We start from the raw sequence: 19,032 nt of genomic DNA, 5'->3' as shown, positions 1-19,032 counted from the left end.
TGGGGAGGAGAACGAATCATTCTTTATAAGGGTGTGGAAACCTCCCCTAGTAGACGTGTTTTAAAAACCTCGAGGGAAAGCCCAAAGAGGACAATATCTACTAGGGACTTTACTTGTCAGATCCCACATCGATTGGGGAGGAGAAACATTCTGTTTAAGGGTGTGGAAACCTCTCCCTAGTAGACGCGTTTTAAAAACCTCGAGAGGAACCTTAACGGAAGAGGACAATATTTTCTAGGGACTTTACTTGTCAGATCCCACATCGGTTGAGTAAGAGAACGAAACTTTCTTTATAAGGGGGTGGAAACCTCTCCCTAGTAGACGCGTTTTAAAAACCTTGAGGGAAAGCCCAAAGAGAACAATATCTACTAGGGACTTTACTTGTCAGATCCCACATCGATTGGGGAGGAGGAAAATTATGTATAAGGGTGTGGAAACCTCTCCCTAGTAGACGCGTTTTAAGAACCTTGAGAGGAACCTTAACAGAAGAGGACAATATTTGCTAGGGACTTTACTTGTCAGATCCCACATCGATCGGGGAGGAGAAACATTCTGTATAAGGGTGTGGAAACCTCTCCCTAGTAGACGCGTTTTAAAAACCTTGAGAGGAACCTTAACAGAAGAGGACAATATTTGCTAGAGACTTTACTTGTCAGATCCCACAACGGTTGAGTAGGAGAACGAAACTTTCTTTATAAGGGGTGGAAACCTCTCCCTAGTAGACGCGTTTTAAAAACCTTGAGAGGAATCCCGAAAGAGAAAACCCAAAGAGGACAATATCTACTAGCGGTGGGCTTAAGCGATTACATGCCCACCGACTTTGGAATGTCAAAAAGAAAAAAGATTTCATAGTTGCACAGGAATAGACCATATGAATGGCAGAAAATGAAGGGCCAAAGGGCCAAAAATGAGAGGCACTGTTAGTATCATCATGATGCACAAACATATGGGCACTCACATATGTCTATGGTGAAGATTGGATTCTTTTTCCTCATGGAGTTGAATGGTCCATGAGATTAAAAAGCAATGCTTTGAATCAAATCTCATTCTCTTCCAATTTACTGATCAAGATAGTGGAATTTTAGCTGTTAGATATTCCTTTATGCATTTCTCTTGGAACTCTTAGAAGCTAAGTAAAAACCTTCGTGAAGTTTCATAACCTTCAACTTAACTCTTCCATTGACCCATCATTTTCACATTCATATTCATATAAACTGCTTGAATCAAGAACTGATATCAACAGCAATGCAGAGATGATGATCATGATATCCATTGGGCAACCATGATGAGAAAAGTAGCAAATTCAAGACAATCTTGGCAGTCATTTAGGATGATAATCATTCCATTTTACAACCAACACTATCTTTATCTGATATCTTGATGGAAATGAGCACATGGGTTCTAAGGATTTGGGTCACAAATGGCCTATTTTGATGGTAAAAATGTTCCTAAACACTGTTCTTTGATTGAGTTATTCATGGAAGTGAGCAAATGGGTATCATAATTTAGCATGATCAAAGCCAAAAGATCTAGTTTTGATGGTCAAAAAGAATAGCAGAGAGTAAAAAAAGTAACCCCTCCACCTCTCTTCTTGGTGTGGAAATAATCATTGAAAATGACCCACCACTTCAAATTCTTGCAAAAAGAACCAACCTGGGACCTTTGTTCTTCCTCAAAACATTTACACCATCCATCAAAATTTTACAGGTTTTTCCTTTTTGAAGCTGAAATTTTTACAGCTGCCCATTACAGATAGTGACCCAACATTAATGTACTGATGAACTGCAGAGACATTGAATGGAAATGGAGTGGGTTTGGGCAGTTTGTGTAGGTATGTGCCTTAAAGAAAGCGCAATCATTTTCAGACATAGCTGTGGTTGAAATTTAAGGGGTAAATGACCTTAAAGAAGGTAAGTTTTTTTTTACTGATATCTTAGGAAAAAGGTAAGAAGATTTCTTCCCATTTAAGGTTTGAATGTTGTCCCTGCCATTCCTTACCCAAATCTTAACTGTCTGCAGCTCAGTACAGTCTCCAAGCTTGAATCCTTCTCCCTCTCCCTCTCCCTCTCCCTCTCCCTCTCTCATCTCTTTCTCTCTCCTCTTTGGTAAGAAATGAAATTTACTGCTCTTTTTGATGTTTTGACTGCTTGATATGAAAAGTTGGTTCTCAACTTAAAATGGGTCTGTTTTAAAACCCTTATGCCTGGAATTTTTTAGTAAGCCAAACCCTTTGGGAGAGAGAGAGAGAGATTTGATGTTGGGAATGGTGAGGCAAAGGAGAAGAAAACAAAACCAAAGTTTGTGTTTTTGTTGGAATGGTTATCTCTTTTGTATGGACTTGAGCTGAGATTAGAGAGAAATGAAGTAAGCTGTGAGACACACAACCAGACAACCTCAATACTTACAAATCACAAATCATTGCAGTAAAACAAACGACTTCTTCGAAACATTCCAACCCAATGGCTTCTTCTTGTTCTTGTTCTTCTTCTTCTTCTTCTTCTTCTTCCTGTTCTTGTTTTGTTGTTGTCCTTCTGGTTTTTACTTCTTTGGCTTCTGCTTTCTCCACTTCCATAGCCCATCAAATGCCACTAAAAAACCAAACTTTATTCCACCCCACCAAAGAGCTGAAGAAGCTGAAGAACATCAGAGCTTATTTACGCAAAATCAACAAACCTCCAATCAAGACAATTCAGGTAAAAGAAATCTTGGTTTTTCTCGAAGTTTTTGATTGTTCTGCAAATTTGACAATCTGGGTTGCTGTTGTTTTTGTCTGAATGTTTTGTTTTGTTCTGTTCTGTTCTGTTATGTTCTGTTCTGTTGCAGAGCTCAGATGGTGATGTCATAGACTGTGTTCTTTCTCATCTCCAGCCTGCCTTTGACCATCCTGAGCTCAAAGGACACTCCCCATTGGTAAACCAATTCAAAATCAGAATCTTTTTCTGTGGGTGAAATTTTTTTGGGTTGATTGAGAGAATTGGAAGTTTCTGATGAACAGGAACCGCCTGAGAGGCCGAGAAGCAACAAATCCATGGAGGAAGTGGCGGATAACCACCAGTTATGGTCAGCTTCCGGCGAGTTTTGTCCGGAAGGGACAATTCCGATCAGAAGAACAACAGAAAAAGACATTTTCAGAGCAAATTCTATTCGAAGATTTGGAAGAAAACCCATTAGACATGTGAGAAGAGATTCTTCTGGCAATGGCCATGAGGTTAGAATTCAAACCCAAATCATTGTTCCTTTTTGATCACTCAAAGTCACTTTATTCATCCAAAAAGGGTGTTTTTCTTGAGCTGAAATGATGAAAATTCAGCTAATTAAGAGCGTTGAATGATTACAGCATGCAGTGGTGTTCGTTAATGGAGAACAATATTATGGAGCAAAGGCAAGCTTGAACATATGGGCACCTCGTGTAACAGATCAATACGAATTCAGCTTATCACAGATATGGGTCATTTCAGGCTCATTTGGCAATGATTTGAACACCATAGAAGCTGGATGGCAGGCAAGTTCTTGAGTGTTCTTGAGTGTTCTTGAATGTTCTTGAAATTCTTTGTGCTTTAATCTTCCTTTTCGTTTGATCTTTTGTTTAGGTTAGTCCTGAACTCTACGGCGACAACAATCCTAGATTCTTTACATACTGGACAGTGAGTTTTCATGCCTTGAACTCGATTACTTTAAGGTTTGAAAGAACAGACAGAATTAACGTTGTTTTTTTTGTTGGCAGACTGATGCTTATCAAGCCACTGGTTGTTACAATCTGCTTTGTTCAGGATTTGTTCAAACCAATAACAGGATAGCCATTGGAGCAGCAATTTCGCCTGTTTCCTCTTACAGAGGGAAACAGTTTGATATTGGTTTAATGGTCTGGAAGGTAAGTTCATTTATTGCACTTTTTTTTTATATTGACCCAAAAAAAAAACCCGAAATTTTTCAAACGTCAAATGTTTTAAATTCGTGTACGATCTCGGTTATTGAATCTTTACGTTTCTTTAAAACTACTGACGAGGAACGACCCGAATGTTACCAAACGAGCCCTTTTAAGTTTTCATTTGTGAAACGACCAGAATGTTACCAAACGAGCCCTTTAAGTTTTCATTTGTAAAACGACCAGAATGTTACCAAACAAGCCCTTTAAGTTTTCATTCGTGGAATGACCAGAATGTTACCAAATGAGCCCTTTAAGCCCTTTAAGTTTTCATCCGTGGAACGACCAGAATGTTACCAAACTTGAGCCCTTTAAGTTTTCATTTGTGGAACGACCAGAATGTTATCGGGCTCATTTGTGGAACAACTAGAATGTTACCAAACGAGTCCTTTGAGTTTTCATTTGTGGAACGACCAGAATGTTACTAAAAAACGAGCCCTTTAAGTCTTCATTCGTTGAACGACCAGAATGTTACCAAAAACGAGCCCTTTAAGTTTTCATTCGTGGAACGACCAGAATGTTACAAACGAGCCTTTTAAGCTTTCATTTGTGGAACAACTAGAATGTTACCAAACAAACCCTTTAAGGTTTCATTTGTGGAACGACCAGAATGTTACCAGAAACAAGCCCTTTAAGTCTTCATTCGTGGAACGACCAGAATGTTACCAAAAACGAGCCCTTTAAGTTTTCATTCATGGAACGACCAGAATGTTACAAAAAACGAGCCCTTTCAATTTTCATTTGTGAAACAACCAGAACGCTACCAAACGAGCCCTTTAAGTCTTCATTTGTGGAACAACCAGAACATTACCAAACAAGCCGTTTAAGTGTTCATTTGTTCATAGCATATCTAAGTTAAACTATGGCCACAGGATCCAAAGCACGGACACTGGTGGCTCGAGTACGGGTCGGGTACGCTCGTCGGGTACTGGCCAGCATTTCTATTCAGCCATTTAAGGAGCCATGCAAGCATGGTACAATTTGGAGGTGAAGTAGTGAACAGAAGAGCTTCAGGGTTCCACACAGCCACACAAATGGGGAGTGGCCATTTTGCTGAAGAAGGCTTTGGCAAAGCCTCTTATTTCAGGAACTTACAAGTGGTTGATTGGGACAACAACTTGCTTCCTCTCACAAATCTTCATGTCTTGGCCGACCATTCTGACTGCTATGATATCAGACAAGGCAGCAATAACGTTTGGGGCACTTACTTTTACTATGGAGGTCCTGGCAGGACCGTTAGATGCCCTTAAAAGTATCATAGTTCTTCTTATCATTAATAAATATCCTCGAAAAAAGAACGTTATAGGATAGAACCTAGTGTCTTGGGCAGCGATTTGGGTCGAGAGTAGTTGGTAAGGGATAATGAGTTATTGTGGTACAGACACGGTGAGCAGTGTGGATCAGACCTACCTATCCGGGTAGGACCTCGTAAAGGAACGAAAGCGGTTGAGAAGTTCCATATTGTCTAGTCGAAGAGTGCGAAGGGTACTGTTTAGAGCTATCAGGCTGAAGGTAACGTCTCGACATGATAACGACCATACTGTTTGTCATGGTCTCGAGCAAGTAGCGGGTTTTGTTACTCGCGAGAATTTGTTTATATTTTTTTCGGTTTGGTTCGGTTTTTTTTTATCTTTGTGTTTTGTCCTCAGCCTTGAGGTAGGTAGGGTTTGGGTTTGGGTTTGTTTTTTTTAATTTTATTTTCTAATATTAATTATAGAGAATGGAATTTTTGTAATTATGGGAGAATACAAAGAATTAGACAGGTTTGTGCTCTCTTATGCTTCCATTTTTTTTTTAAAAACTGATAACGGTGCTGGTCTTAGCTAAATTTGACTCGAGACATGTTCAAGAGCGATTTTATTGATTTTAAAGCTGACAAAAGTGATTACAACCGTTCTAAAAAAACTTGTAAACGAAACCAATTTTCAATTGTGATCTTCACTTCTCGTGGTTGGTGTTTTGATGATTCCAGCAATCTCAATTTCCCGAACAACTAGCTTCCTTCAATGTCTCTCGTAATGTGCTCTACGGAGTTGAAAGTCTGTAAGATCCCACATCAGATAGAGAGGAGAACAAGGTGTAAAAACCTCTCTAACATACACGTTTTAAAATCGTAAGACTAATAATATCTGTTAACGGTGCGTGAACTATTACAAAGTTATATCCTCATAAAGTACGTGGACGGATTTAGTTTTGTTAAGTGATTAAAAAATGATTATAATCTTGAGAGAATATTCTCAGTGTTGGTTTCTAGATTAAAAGTTTATAGGGAATTGAATTATTACAGGCACTTTAGCTTTAACTATTATATATAGAAGGATTTTGAGCTTTGAGTCATCAGAGAATGGTGCAGAAGGAAGTACACAATAGAAAGATATTGGTGTCTGTGTGACTCCTCGCGTGCTGCTGCTCCATTACTTTGCCATTGGTATGCCCGCTCTCTCGATAACGAATCTTTACGTATCTTTATAATGGTATTTCGTTACTATATTCGTACAGACAGGTAACAGTTCAAGCCCACTACTAATAGATATCGACTGCTTTGATATGTTATTTATTGTCACCAGTTTCATGATTTTAAAACGCGTCTGGTTTCAACCCTCTATAAATAATGTTTTGTTTCTCTCTCTAGTTGATGTGAGATTTCACCCCTCTATAAATAATGTTGTTAGCTCCATATGAGACTATTCCGTATCTTCGAAATGGTAATTTGAGACTAAATTTGTATTGATAGGGTGTGTCAAATTTTCTCGTGGAGCTCGTTCCTTGTCAAGGTCGGGATTTTTCATTTTAGTTCTGGGAGAGACTAGAAAAAATCACTTTTAATGTTGGTCAATATGACGTCGATTAGGTAACCAATACTGTTTTTACTGTCATTTACGAATTATAATAAACTAAAATTAAGTAAAAATAATTTAAATTTCCATTACTTACCCGATGAATACGATATAGATGATTTGTTTTCTTCTTTTTAAAGATGTGCTCGTTTAAAAGAACACGAGACATCGATTTCAGAAGCTCGATTATAACATAGATATCTGTGTAATAGGAAGATTTGGGATGAGAGAGAGTGAAAAGAGACATACAATTCCCTCATTCAAAATATATAAGTCCCACATCGAAAGATTTATCGGTGGAAGGCAAATTTTAAAATATGATTTTATCTCTTTTAAGCTCTCAGCGTGTTGGGCTTACTTTGGGCTCAAACATCAACAATGGGCTTTAGCTCTATTCACTCTCTGCCTCGAGCCCGTGAAATTCTTCGGTTCATTTAAATGAAAGCATTTTTATGGCGGGAAGTACTAGGGCTCACAGAAGAACAGGGAATTACCGGGAAAATGACGGCTAAACCATAGAACAAGGCTCTGTTCTTGCATTGAAGATGGACTAATACGACTGAATTTCGAATCTCTTCAGCCTATTACTACGTTTGTTGCCCTTGATCGTCCTCATTGTTGAATCGGTTCGAATTCCTCTCAATAATGCAGCAACGTCCTTCATTGTCGGGCGATCATCGGCGCGATGATAGGCGCACAGAAGAGCGATTTCGAGGACTTGATACATTTCTTGAACTTCCGCGTCGAGATGGATCGTAAGCTTTGGGTCCAGAAGCTCGAGTGGATCTTTCTGGCTGTATAGATGATGCTGAACCCATTGGATTATGTGTTGGCCTTCTGGAAATGAAGGATCGGCAGGCTTTTTTCCGGTAATCATCTCTAAAAGTACGATTCCATAGCTATACACATCGCTTTTTTCTGTTACTTTTAGCATGCGACCATACTCTATCAATAAAATCACTGTTAGTCGAAAGTGGAATTTGATTGAAAAATTAGGTTTACCAAACCGAAATTAGTGCTCACCTGGTGCAATGTAGCCATAAGATCCGACGAATTGTGGATTGGCCGACGAGGAGTTGTTCGGATTGTCTTCAATGAATCTAGCGAATCCAAAATCTGTGAGGCACGCGTCGTATTCATCACTCAACAGTATATTTTGGACCTTCACGTCACGGTGCGAAATCGCGGGAACGCAGTCGTGATGCAAGTAAGCCAATCCATCTGCCACGCCGATCGCGATCTTTAACCGAGCATTCCAGCTGATTACATAGCCACTAGAGCACCGCTCGTGTAATAGATCGCCAAGGCTTCCGTGTGGCCAGTAGTCGTAGAATAGCAATTTCGTTTTCCGATTTGCTGCCCAACCGAGCAACCGGATGATATTCCTATGTCGGATACTGGCTAGAATTGAGATCTCGGAGGAGAATGCGGCGGCGACGAACTTCTCCGATGTCTTGAACCGTTTGACGGCAATTGTTAAACCGGGCTGGATGTTTACCTGGTAAACGACGCCGGATCGGCCACGGCCGAGGATGTTGCCAGCTGTCAGTTTCTTTGCGACATCAGATATTGATAGGTCGAGCTTCTGATAGAACGTCATCTCCCATTCGAGTTCATTGCCAATCTCCAAGTCGCTATCGACGCCGTCGCCGTCGTGGTCATTGTAGAAGCGTCTTTGGGCCCGTTTTTTCAATCCGAAGCTCATGTAAAACGCCACCATGACAAGCGTCCAAGCTATGCACAGTAGCACCACCACTGCTATACGAGACGCTGATTCACGCCTTGAGGTTTTGTCTCCATTTTCGTCGGTGAACTGGCTGCCAAAGCAGAGATCTGGATTACCGGAGAGAACGCTAGGAGGGAGTTTTCGGAAGAAGGAAGTCATCGGTACTCGGCCTGAGAAATTGTTATCGGAGATGTTGAGTACCACAAGATTCTGCATTACGGCGATGATTTGGAGGTCGCCGCTGAGGTGGTTGTGTGAGAGATCCAAGATTCCGAGTCTGTCTAAATAAGCGAACTCCTTCGGTATCTCGCCTTCAAGTTGGTTCCAACTTAGGTTTAGAGCGATCTCCAGCGCCGGAATTTCTCCCAGCTTTCCCGGAAGATTACCGGAAAGTTGATTAACACTCAGGTCCAATAATTGTAACTTCAAGCAGGAACCGAGCTCACTTGGGATTGGGCCGGAGAATCGATTGTTGTACAGAATGAGTTTTGTGAGTGAGCTCAACAGACCGAGACCAGGATTTAGATTCCCTTCAATTAAATTATTCGAGAAGTCGATGATTTGAAGGGAAATAAGGTGGCTGAGACCTGAGGGTAAAGCTCCAGTAATATAATTGGAGTGTATATCGATGAATGTTAGATTCTTGCACCCAGAAATCTCATCAGGTATTACTCCAGAGAACCGATTCTCTCCAAGGTCTAAGAAACTCAGATTCTTCAAGTGCCCAATCTGGGGTGGGAGAGCGCCGAAAAGCATGTTGTTGTTAACTCTGAAACGATTTAGCGATGAACAATCTCCGATCTCTGGAGGTATAACGCCCGAAAGATTGTTGGAGAGGAGCATGAGGCTGTTAAGCTTCTTGAGTTGGAAAATTTCTCCAGGAATGTGACCCGTCAAGCCATTGACTGATAAATCCATCTCTTCAAGCATCTGGCAGCTAGAAATTGAAGACGGAATACTTCCCTCGAGCTTGTTATGCCACAAGAATAACGTTCTCAAATTTTTTAAATTCCCTAGTTCTGATGGTATCAAACCCATGATTTGGTTGTTGTCAAGCATCAAGTGAGTAAGTTCCCTCCAATTCTCAATCTCGGTTGGGATCTCGCCTGAAATATTGTTCATTCCCAAGTTCAATTCTTGTAGCGAAGTCAAGTTCCCAAATGTGGTTGGAATGCTTCCCGTCAAAGAATTCATTGAAATGTCAATACTCAATAATTGATGACAGTTTCCAAGCTCCTTTGGCAACGTGCCCGTCAATCTGTTCCTATATAGAAACAGATTTTGCAGGTTCTGGAGATTCCCGAAACTGGTTGGAATCGAGCCTGCGAGCGATGTCTCATAGATGAACATGTGTTGGAGCTCACTGCAGTTTCCAATTTCAGGAGGAATTTTGCCAGAGAGAAAGGTTGTGTACAATGCGAGTGTTTTGAGCTTCTTGAGCAAGCCTAAACTGGGTGGCAGAGAGCCTGAAATTCTGGTTTCTGCAAAGCCTACATTAACCAAATTGGTGCAGTTCCCAATTTCTGGAGGTATATTGCCTTCCATGTCTCTGTTCCCACCAGCTCTGATCACCTTAAGCTGCTTCAAGTTTCCTATGCTTCTGGGAATTTGACCGCTAAGTTGATTATCATGAAGACCAAGCTCTTTAAGGATCGTAAGATTCCCAATTTCAGCTGGGATCGAGCCCACAAGTCTATTTGAGCTGAGATCGACATTTTCGAGCTTGAGCAAACCACATATCTCAATTTGGATTTTTCCTGTCAAGCCATTGCCACTCAGGTCCAATGTATTTAGTTCTCTTAGATCGCCAATCTCTTTAGGAATTGAACCAGTGAGGTTTGTTCCCACCAAGATGAGCTTGTTCAGGGTCAACAATGAGCTAAAATTAGTGGGAATTCTACCCCCCAATTCCACGTACCTGAATTCCATTTCCACAACTTCCCGTTTGAAGTTGCAGGTGATTCCAAACCAGTCACAAGGAGTTTCATCATTTGAATCCCAATTGTTCAACTCTTGGGCCGATAAGTTCAGAGATTGTTTCCATGATAGGAGAGCTTGCCCTTGATGGTTGACGGCAGAGGCGATTAAAGAGGAGGAGGAAAGCAGGAATAATATGATGAAGAGGGTCCACTGTTTTGCATGCATTTCTACAGCTGCGCTAGGAACTCAAATGGGAAAAGCAGAAAAGTGTGTCTGAACCCCCTAGGCAACGGGCGAGGACAAATCATGTCCTTTTAGCTTATCTGTTGCTGAATATCTCTGAACATAACCATGTTCTCTGGTTCCAACAGACCTTCCAGTCTTTGTTGGTCAAGCCAAATCAATGAAATTACAGTTGGCTTCCGTTCATTTTTATGAACGAGGAGAGTTCTGTTCTTATAGTTCAAAAATCAGAGGGAGAGTGAGAGAGAGAGAGAGATAGCCGGAGGGTCCTAGGGAGAGACTAGGGTGAGACTAGGGAGAGACTAGAGAGAGACTAGAGAGAGACTGAGAGAGAACCTATTCAAAGATAAGTTGGGCGATCCTGTAGAGCTGTTTGAAAACAAACAAAACTGTCTTAGTCTGGACAAATTGATGTCCATACATAAACTTACATGCATTCATTCTGTTTAGGAATTATGTAGAAGAAAACCTGAAAACTGCAGACAAAACTTCAAAATAATAAAAAGAATGTTAGTGGAAGTAGGATGGATTGGTAGGTATATTATCTGTTTGAAAGTCCACTTGTTCATTATTTGGATGCGTAATCATATTCTATGCAGACCCTTAAACATGTAGGTATTTCATCTCAACATCTCTGGAGAGATCTGTTTTTGAAGAAATGGTAGCAGTCACAAAACCAGTGGTAATGGTAAGCCATTGAAACTTAGACCCTTTCACTAGATATTATTCTTTCTTTACTTAAATCTTTAGTTTTGTAAGCCATTGAAATTATACAGGACAGTACAACCAATGCAAGCGTAAAACAAGAATTCAAGTCAGAAAAGTAAAGAACTAAGCACCCGAGGACTACGGAAAAGTATTTTCCAGGAAGGTAATACAAACTTCAAAATATTCTTTCTGTCACGTCATATATAGTTGTTGTAGATTGACATGAGCAAATATTGTGATACACATTCAACAATTATATGGATTGTTACATCTGGCATTTTTCAGAGAGATTACAGTATTGAAACAAAAGGCTTCAAGGCAAAAATAAACTAATATGAAATGTGGAAGGAATATGCAGTTCAGACTCCTTATCGTGGGAAGCCATCAACTAAGGGATGAATAGGTTGGTGCTGATACTATTTCTGGTACTATTATACATATAATAATGATCTTTGCTTTCTGTTTTTCTGGCTGTGGTTGTGTCATGAAAGCCTGCGCCCATGGGGTAACGTTTTGACATTCTAAATCCACTCTGTTTTCTAATATCTTTCATTTGTTTGGTTCTCTGTTTACTTTTGTAGTTTTTTTTTTTGTAATAGTGGTTTTTACAGATCTCTCTTGATTTTAGAAAATCTTCTCGTTTACAAATTTTGACATAAAGGGGATTGTTTTAAGTTTTACATTTGTTAAAAGTTAGTTTACAAATCGCATTTTACATGAAAGATAATATTGTTTGTGAATGAAAAATGTAGTGCTTCATTCTATAACAAGAAACTTGAATGTATGTTAGGAAGAAGTTAGTATATTTGAATTGCACAAGAATAATATTTTTTTTCCCTTTAAATGAAAAACTAAGCTTCCATCAAGACTAATTAAAGAAAACAAACAAAAATTATAGAAAAAGAAGAAAAACCTTCTAGATGAGGTGCTTCCATGACGAAATTAACCTATAAAAGTTACAAGCAAGAGCGAATGGTAGAGATCAAAAGATAAAACAATAGTTGCAAAAATCCTTAGAAGTTGACATCCAAAAAGAGAAGTGAAACCTAGTCATTAGCCCACATCCCCTTTTCATAACCTCTAAAAGTTCTCCTAATTCTCTCAAGCTAGGCGTTCTACAAAGTTGCACATCCTAAACTCAAAAATTCTCCTATGTCATGAAATGACAGGTAAAACAACGACATCATTTATACACTAGAAACATGTTAAAGACTTTAAAAATGACCGATTAAGTTATAAGGGATAGATAAATTGATTATGAAAGACATGTATAACATTTGGTTTCTATTGGACGACGTGATTGGCTATGCACTAGCCAAATATAAAAATGCTCCATAAACGTCCAAATTGTAGGTATATATTAGTTATCTATTGGACGACGAGATCAACCCTGCACTAGACAAATATAAAAAGGCTCCAAAAACGTCTAAATAGGTTGCAAGGGATAGATAAATTGTAAAAGATAGGTGTAACATTTGATTTCTATCGAATATGAAGATCAACTATACACTAAACAAATATAAAAACACTTAAAAAAAACGTTCAAATTAGTTGGGATGGATAGATAAATAGGTTATGAAGGGCCAGTGTAATATTAGGTTTCTACAACAAGATTAAATCAAGTGGGAGAATCCGCATGCGTTTGAAACTAGGTAGCCAAGTAGCTGAAAGAATGCCACTTATCTGTTTGGTGCTAAAGATGAGAATAAGTTGCCTATGCCTCGAAAGAAATCTCTTACCCTTCATTTATATATTTTCAATTTTTTTTACAAAAATTGTTCTGATCTTTGTGGATTTATGGTTCATCTAACGCTCATCTTTGTGGCATTTAGTATAGATTCTTAAAGTTCAAAGGAATATGTTCAATGCCTAATCTCACTCATTTCATAACAATCAAATTTTGTAGGATCAAACAATTATTTGATGGAATCAATCGAAGTGGGTGCAAATGCTTACAAGACAAGGTAATATATTATCTTAATCTCTTCAATTTAGTTATATTGTTTAAAAAGTTTCAATTATATATTTTAACGACTTTGAGTTGTGTCATTTTCTTTTGTTGATGAATTGTTGAAATTATCTTATTATAAAACATGATACTTAGCCTTCGGTAGAAATTTAGATGAGATGTTAAACTATCTAAAAGAGAAAAGTTGAAATTTCATCTAATTATCTCAAAATTGGGAGAAATTGAAAACTTTTCTCTCTTAGGTGACATAATTCATCGTTTCACTTTCTACCAACTTATAAAGAAGACTCTATCATCATTTTTATGTTCAATAAATCATTGAATTGTTAGATAATATTAAAAGTTCATGAATTTATTAGACACAAAATAAACAATAATCTTCCTCTCAAACTTTTTAAAGAATCTAGCACCCATAAATATACCATTTGGATAGGCCTTCACTTTCCGCTTGAGCTTCACTTTTAGGGGATGAACACCCCACCCACTACTACTTGGAATGGAGAAAACAAAATTCCAAAACAACTTTGTAAACCCCAAAATTATTAAAGAAGGATTGAAGAGCCACTCAAGTGTCAAAAGACAAACTGACATTTAGCCCTTAAAACAATGGGGGAGAAAGAGGAGACAGTGAAAGCTAAAAAAAAAAAAAAAGCATAAAATTAAAAGCTAAAAGTCAATTATTCGGATGGGACAGATCTTGGGATTTGTGCATAGAAAAAAAAAAAAAGAAAGAAAGAAAGAAGGGCAGAGCTTAAATTAAGGGCAAAAAAGAAATATGCAATGTAAATATACCTATACTTTATACTATAAATAAATATCACCATTATTTTGGTCAATTTTCTAGATCATTTTCACCTTGAATCATTTTCAATTTTCATGCACCATCTTATTCATCTCCCACTATTGTCCATTATATATTCTTTATCTCTCAGCTATTCTCTTCTGATCATCATAATCTATATCCTATTATCACATTAATCTTTCTCCTCATTATTATTCAATTTTACCTTTTTATTTTTTAAATTATTAAATTAATGCTTCTATATTCGTTTGGTAGCTCAACGAGATATAAAATGAAGATTCAAATTTCTGACCTCTAGATCGAAGGTACATCTTAACCCAGATGAATTATATGCATAAATTGATGTTTTGTGTGGTTATTCTTTTACTTGTTACTTTTTAAAATAATTCTTAACTAAAATTTAAGGCTAAGTATATAGTTTGATTTTTTTTTATAAATATTTCTAAATTTTTTTTTTACAAGTTACAATTTCATCCGTTCATTCATTTTTCTTTGTTGCAATCATTATGAATTTATAATAATAGTTATTATGACCTTATTAATCCTTAGTATACCAACATTTTAATGAGTTTGATTTTACTCTTATCAACGATAATTTTTAAATTAGATCAATTTAAGCTCGGTTTACTAATATTTTATTTTAGATTTATGTTTCCTCTAAAGGTTTCTATTTGTGGTTTTTGTTTTTATTTTATTATTTGAATTCTTAATTAAATTAAATTAAATATATATATATTTTTAGTTTAGTTTAGTTGAGTTAGATTTTTTAAAAATATTTAGAAAATAGATAAAAATAAAAATAAATTCATAAATAAATATATTTGTAAGTATTAAAAAAAAAAAAAAACTAATCAAGGGCAAATATGTAAAATGAAAGCTCCACCCCATTATCCGTCCCTAAAAAAAACCAACCACGAACTATGACAAATGTAGGGGAAAACATCTTTATTGGGCATCAAACCATGTTTTTTTTTCTGCTTTTTCTCGCATATTGTATTGATTTCCCTTAAGTTATTATTTATAACGAACCATTAAAGGGTTTTTTTTTTCTTTTTTGGAAATAATATATCATTTCAACTCCAAAAAATTGCTAATCCAAGGGTACAAAATTAGTAAACAAATATTCTTTCTTTTCTTTGTCTGCAATGCGATTATTGGGAATATAAATCTAGTCCACCATATATTTATATATAAATCCAAATTAAAAAATGGCTGTGCTTTTCTGTCTATTTATTTATTTATCATTTAGAACATGAGATGTTTCCCTAGTAATAATCATTATGATTATCCACGTCCTCCTAATTTTTGTTTATTGTTACTTAATTCTCTCAATCATTGGGTGTATCAACATTATTAACCATTTTGATATCCCTAAGTATAATTATTGAATGTTGATCATGTAATGTTAATTATTGACAATAATTATGTTTGTAGAATTAGAAAAAATTTAAACCAGCCAATGATTAAGACATATATCTTTGATTTAAATATTAGAAATTTAAATTTTTTTGTGGCATATGTGGTTAAATTAAAATAAATTAAAAAATTAGATTGTGATAACTAACTCATTTTAAAGGTCAAAAACTTATCGACACCAATTTAAAATTTGATGGACCTCAGGTATAACCTTTTTTAAGTTTTTTTTTAAGAAAAAAAAAAGTTTTGACTTGAAAATTTACTATTTCATAGAGTGGTGAGCATCTGAAACTAATATCCTTCATTGTCTCATAACAAACTGATAGAGGAGAAACCCAAGAATAGAATTAGTCCGTTAATTTGACAACCTGCATTTCTCATGGACTCAGGTAAAAATTCAACATGTAGGGTTTGTCTCTATTTATTCAGCTTCCCAAATTTGCAATCCTTTGCCGGAAAATGATTTGTGGGATTTTTGTGTGCTTAATCAGTTCATAATCATCCTCGGTCAGGCCATTGGGCGGATCCTTCCACCCATTCTTTCTCTTCTTTTAACCGCTCACAAATATTTGTATACTTATGTTCTTCATTGCCGTTTGAATATAGTAGAAAAGTTGCTGAATTGTCAATACAATGTTCAGTTTTTGTGCTTGTGTGAATTTCAAGCAAGAAACCAGGTAACTTTGCTTCTTTTTTTCTTTAACTTTGTATGTTGAAAAGAAAAGAAGTTTATGGGTTCGTTTGGATTGATTTCAGCGACGAGGAACGGCAGAGGGATGCGTCGATCAGGAAAAAAAAATTCAAGAAGAGTTTAAAGGAGGCATATAATGTTCCTTTGACTTTGGTTTCTCCACGTGAATCTCTAAATTACAGAGAGGATCGAATTATCAATCTAGATGTGTAAGTCTCTAATGTTCATTTCTTCATTTGAGTTTAAAACTAAAATGAGAATCGTATCAATATTTGGAATGATAATTGGTGTCTAAATTTAAAAAATTTAAAAATATGTGACTATGTTTGGTTCGTTTTTTGGCCTCAAGACTTGAAAAATAATTGTTTTTTTTGTTTGTTTGTCTTTTTAACTTCTAATGAATAGGTAATTATATAGTTTATATTAGAATTTGTTAAGATTATTGATGATTAAGTTTAAAACAAAAATTGCAGAGGAGACCCAATAATGTACGAAAAGTTTTGGAAGAAAATGGGGAAGAAAGCGACGATAGTGATACCAGGGTGGCGATACATGAGTTACCTCTCCGGCGGCCAGAGTCTTTGCTGGTTTCTTGAGCCTGATTTATGCCAGCAAATTCTCCGATTACATCGTGTCGTCGGCAATGCCATAACCGAAGGCCGTTACATCGTCGTCGGGACCGGCTCCTCCCAGCTTATACTGGCTGCACTTTATGCCCTCTCTTCGCCCAATTCTTCTCAACCCACCAACGTCGTCTCCGCCATCCCATACTATTCTGTGAGTTCTTTTAACAACTTAATCAACGTGTTTGGAATGAATGTATTTCAAATGGGAAATTTTTTCACATTATTTGAATGTTATAAACTTATTTCATTATGGTTTGAATACAGTCATATCCATCCATGAGTGACGACTTAAAAACAAGTGTTTTCAAATGGGGTGGAGATGCCACTACATATGAGAAAGATGAACCTTATATAGAAATCGTCACTTCTCCCAACAACCCTGATGGTTCCCTACGTGAACCAGTGGTGAACCGGAAAGGAGGCAAAGTGTTGCATGACCTTGCTTACTATTGGCCTCATTATACTCCAATCACTGCTCCAGCTGACCATGATCTCTCTCTGTTTACTTCCTCTAAGTGCACTGGCCATGCCGGCTCTCGAATCGGGTTAGTTCTTATAGTCAAAAGTATGAATTAAATGTTAGAAATCACCGACTTCCCTAATAGTATGATATTGTCCACTTTATTGTCCACTTTAAGCATAAATTCTTATGACTTTACTTTAGAGACGTATTCCTTGCTTATAAACTCATATGATCATTCCCTTAATTAGTCGATGTGGGACTCTCTCCCAACAATCCTCAACAATGCTCCCCTCGAACAAAGTACACTATAGATCCTCCCATAAGGCCTATAGAGTCCTCAAACAGCCTCGTCTTAATTGAGACTTGACTCCTTTCTCTAGAGCCCTCGAACAAAGCACACCTTTTGTTCTGACACTTGAGTCACTTTTTGAATACGCCTTCGAGGATCACAACTTCTTTGTTCAACATTTGAGGATTTTATTGATATAGCTAAGTTAAGGGCATGACTCTGATACCATGTTAAGAATCACGACCCTCCGTAATGGTATGATATTGTCCACTTTGAGCATAAACTCTCCTGGTTTTGTTTTTAGTTTCCTCAAAAGACTTCATACCAATAGAGATAGTGTTTCTTACTTATAAACTCATGATTTTTCTCTTAATTAACGTTAATGTTTGTTGTGCTTAGGTGGGCTCTTGTAAAAGATCCAGAAGTAGCGATGAAAATGGTGAAGTTCATCGAGATGAACACGATCGGAGTGTCTAAAGATTCTCAACTTCGCACGGCAAGGATATTGAGCGTAGTATCATCTAGTTGTGAACAAGCTGGGAGTTCAGAATATCCTGAATCCTTTTATGGATTCGGCCATCGCCTCATGATAGAGAGGTGGAGCCGTCTCAAACAGGCCGTTAAACACAGCGGAATGTTCACTCTCCCAGACTTCCCCACCGCGCACTGCACCTTCCACGGCCAACAAACTCAACCCCGACCAGGTAATCCCATTACCATTACACTGTCCAAAGATTTAGTTTGTAATCCTATTATTTAGGCAGTTGTGATTTGATTAGTTAGTTTGTAAAGCTATTTATATAGTTGTTTCGGTTCATCAGATAACTTTGATTGTATATTGAATTTAGTTTTCTCGAACATGAGCTCAGTTCATAAAAATCTGATTTAGATCTCTTTTTGTTGGTTTGGTTTTTAGCTTTTGCATGGCTAAAATGTGAAGACGACGAAGAAGACTCCGCAGCTTTACTCCAACGCCATAGAATAATCGGTCGAAGTGGAGTAAGTTTCGGTAGCGAGGCGAACTTCGTACGTGTCAGCATGATGGATCGAGACGACAACTTCGACTCCTTCGTCCAACGAATATCGAAAATTACAAGGCTTTCTGAAGACTGAAGAAACTACATGTCGATCCAACTTCATACCAACGTGACAATAATCCAACCACCAGTCGCAGCTGCAGTGAGCAAACCAAATATTACATAGGAGTCGAAGGCCCTATAGATATTATAATTTCATTCTTTCAATTTAATTTTGATATTAATATATGTATTCATTTAGATTTATATTTGTATTTGGTTAACTAGGTTAAAGAATATCTAACATATTGTTACTCATTCATACCATTCAAATTCAATTAATATATACACTTACTTTAAAACTCTAATTTCTTCAAAGCAACAACATTAAGGACACGGTC

General features: G+C 37.3%; 3 protein-coding genes across 5 annotated transcripts; 2 read left to right on the top strand and 1 right to left on the bottom strand.

Annotated features, from left to right (window-relative positions):
- Positions 1 to 1,264: 1,264 nt before the first annotated feature.
- On the top strand, positions 1,265 to 5,699 carry LOC111802247. Its single transcript, XM_023686546.1, has 7 exons — positions 1,265 to 2,693; positions 2,824 to 2,910; positions 2,996 to 3,208; positions 3,338 to 3,502; positions 3,591 to 3,644; positions 3,725 to 3,871; positions 4,798 to 5,699. Exons 1-7 carry the CDS (start codon positions 2,460 to 2,462, stop codon positions 5,173 to 5,175), a joined length of 1,278 nt encoding a protein of 425 aa, XP_023542314.1. The 5' UTR covers positions 1,265 to 2,459; the 3' UTR covers positions 5,176 to 5,699.
- Positions 5,700 to 7,002: 1,303 nt separating this feature from the next.
- Positions 7,003 to 10,875, bottom strand: LOC111802189 (LRR receptor-like serine/threonine-protein kinase). The gene is made up of 2 exons (XM_023686458.1): positions 7,786 to 10,875; positions 7,003 to 7,707 (listed from the first exon to the last, which is right to left on the bottom strand). The coding sequence occupies exons 1-2, from the start codon at positions 10,631 to 10,633 to the stop codon at positions 7,313 to 7,315; spliced, it is 3,243 nt and encodes a 1,080-aa protein (XP_023542226.1). The 5' UTR covers positions 10,634 to 10,875; the 3' UTR covers positions 7,003 to 7,312.
- A 346-nt stretch (positions 10,876 to 11,221) lies between these two features.
- LOC111802190 (tryptophan aminotransferase-related protein 2-like) lies at positions 11,222 to 18,953 on the top strand. Of its 3 annotated transcripts, XM_023686462.1 has the most exons (11): positions 11,222 to 11,339; positions 11,428 to 11,522; positions 11,645 to 11,762; positions 13,266 to 13,323; positions 14,386 to 14,435; positions 16,153 to 16,223; positions 16,303 to 16,446; positions 16,711 to 17,014; positions 17,128 to 17,408; positions 18,015 to 18,319; positions 18,532 to 18,953. In XM_023686462.1, exons 6-11 carry the CDS (start codon positions 16,180 to 16,182, stop codon positions 18,726 to 18,728), a joined length of 1,275 nt encoding a protein of 424 aa, XP_023542230.1. In that variant the 5' UTR covers positions 11,222 to 11,339; positions 11,428 to 11,522; positions 11,645 to 11,762; positions 13,266 to 13,323; positions 14,386 to 14,435; positions 16,153 to 16,179; the 3' UTR covers positions 18,729 to 18,953. The 3 variants fall into 3 exon arrangements, with proteins under 3 accessions (XP_023542230.1, XP_023542229.1, XP_023542228.1); XM_023686461.1 differs by lacking the exon at positions 14,386 to 14,435 and having other exon boundaries at positions 16,156 to 16,223; XM_023686460.1 differs by lacking the exon at positions 14,386 to 14,435.
- The last annotated feature ends 79 nt before the right edge of the window (positions 18,954 to 19,032 follow it).

Source organism: Cucurbita pepo, chromosome LG09, assembly GCF_002806865.2.
Source record: "Cucurbita pepo subsp. pepo cultivar mu-cu-16 chromosome LG09, ASM280686v2, whole genome shotgun sequence".
Classification (NCBI taxonomy): domain Eukaryota; kingdom Viridiplantae; phylum Streptophyta; class Magnoliopsida; order Cucurbitales; family Cucurbitaceae; genus Cucurbita; species Cucurbita pepo.
This window is presented reverse-complemented; position numbering and strand designations above follow the sequence as displayed.

Bases quoted from the DNA above. Each gene is read 5' to 3' on its own strand.
- LOC111802190 (XM_023686461.1), top strand. From the start codon at position 16,180: ATGTTCAGTTTTTGTGCTTGTGTGAATTTCAAGCAAGAAACCAG. The intron at 17,015-17,127 runs GTGAGTTCTTTT...GTTTGAATACAG, and splicing joins CCGCCATCCCATACTATTCT to TCATATCCATCCATGAGTGA. The intron at 17,409-18,014 runs GTTAGTTCTTAT...TGTTGTGCTTAG, and splicing joins CATGCCGGCTCTCGAATCGG to GTGGGCTCTTGTAAAAGATC.
- LOC111802247 (XM_023686546.1), top strand. From the start codon at position 2,460: ATGGCTTCTTCTTGTTCTTGTTCTTCTTCTTCTTCTTCTTCTTCTTCC. The intron at 3,209-3,337 runs GTTAGAATTCAA...GAATGATTACAG, and splicing joins CTTCTGGCAATGGCCATGAG to CATGCAGTGGTGTTCGTTAA. The intron at 3,503-3,590 runs GCAAGTTCTTGA...TCTTTTGTTTAG, and splicing joins CCATAGAAGCTGGATGGCAG to GTTAGTCCTGAACTCTACGG.
- LOC111802189 (XM_023686458.1), bottom strand. From the start codon at position 10,633: ATGCATGCAAAACAGTGGACCCTCTTCATCATATTATTCCTGCTTTCC. The intron at 7,708-7,785 runs GTGAGCACTAAT...TTTTATTGATAG, and splicing joins TTATGGCTACATTGCACCAG to AGTATGGTCGCATGCTAAAA.